A 1,390-nucleotide genomic window follows, 5' to 3' on the forward strand; every position below is an offset into this window, starting at 1 on the left:
ATATGTGTATTAAATTTACATTTATGGGGAGATGGTTGTTTAATTTAATTTAGTTAAAAGTTAATATATATATATATAATGTATATGGGTCAAAGACGAAAAAGGGTTTAAGCATAAAAACAATGTGTAATACTGCTTTAATTTGTTGTTGTTTTTCCCAATTGTTTTAAAAAGTTTTCTGTTTAATTTAATTGCAATTTTGTTTTTGTTTTTCTGAGCAAAAAATAAATATCATACATTTTTCCCTGATTTACAGAAGAGAGCCACTAAAATATCATTCAGTGTAGCAATCATGTCAGGCATATTTACAACAAAAATCAATTTATGACATATTAAAAGACTAATTACTTTCACCCCAAATACTAATTGGACATCATATATATAATTTTTTTATTTTTTTGGCATATGGGGTTTTCACTGTAGCATTGAGTTTGTTCTTGCAGATTCAGTTTGGGTCTGTATGTTAATGCATCTGTGTGTTTCAGCAACATGGCAGTGTGTTCTGGAGGAAGGGTGCGAGACGAACCCTGAATCAGCTGGACCCACAGAAACATCTACACCATCAGTTACAGGTGACAACAACATCAGCTTCTCTGAACCGAGATCCTTCTCTCTGTCCTGATGCCGAGGGACTAACGTCCAGCGGTAATGGTTAATACTTCACCTGATGTATGACAGAAGCGGATTCATGGATATCTGCTTGAACAGGGCAGCAGAAAACATGTATAACATCATGCATACACCTGTGGAAGTGGGAGCATAAAATACACTCCGTAGTATAGTATAGTATAGTTGTATTGCATGCATACTGCTTCTGTATGTTGATATCTATCTGTATACTCGGTGTATTGTGTGTGCAGGAGTGTTTTGCGGTGCGGGACAGTCCGGTGTGGATGGACTCGAGTACTTCAGATCAGTGTCAGTGTCTGGAGACAGCAGTAGGAGGAGCTCAACGCCTCGCAGACATCACCGGCTCACGAGCGTACGAGGTGCGTTTAACCCCGTCCTGTACTGTAATTACATTCATCTAAGTTCACAGTGTCTCAATGTTTTGTGTATTTGCTCACCAGCGCTTCACTGGAAATCAGATTGCCAAGATTTATCACTCGAAACCGAAGGAATTCAGTGAGACGGAGGTAAAACTCAACGCTGAGATCAATACAATGCTCTCTAGATCACCTAAAAGCTGATTAAAAAAAATATTTCAGTAGAAAATAAATCAACAAAAAAACATTTCATGGAGTCTTTAAGATCAGTTCAGCAATTAAAATATATATATATTTAAATTGATATAAATTAGTAATATTATATATATATATATAAATATTGTCATATAATATTATTGAATATTATGTAATAAAAATAAAATTATATAAAATTATTATTAAAT

General features: G+C 34.5%; 1 protein-coding gene across 2 annotated transcripts in view; it reads left to right on the top strand.

Annotated features, from left to right (window-relative positions):
* The window catches only part of xylb (xylulokinase homolog (H. influenzae)), a 31,921-nt gene that overhangs the window by 5,958 nt on the left and 24,573 nt on the right, over positions 1–1,390 (top strand). For both annotated transcript variants that reach the window (XM_016471505.1, XM_016471507.1), the window contains exons 5-7: positions 486–572; positions 861–989; positions 1,071–1,136. In XM_016471505.1, the coding sequence (XP_016326991.1) occupies positions 486–572; positions 861–989; positions 1,071–1,136 (282 nt within the window). The remainder of the gene's footprint in view (positions 1–485; positions 573–860; positions 990–1,070; positions 1,137–1,390) is intronic.

The sequence above is a fragment of the Sinocyclocheilus anshuiensis genome, unplaced genomic scaffold (assembly GCF_001515605.1).
Source record: "Sinocyclocheilus anshuiensis isolate Anshui unplaced genomic scaffold, SAMN03320099.WGS_v1.1 scaffold184, whole genome shotgun sequence".
NCBI classification, from domain to species: domain Eukaryota; kingdom Metazoa; phylum Chordata; class Actinopteri; order Cypriniformes; family Cyprinidae; genus Sinocyclocheilus; species Sinocyclocheilus anshuiensis.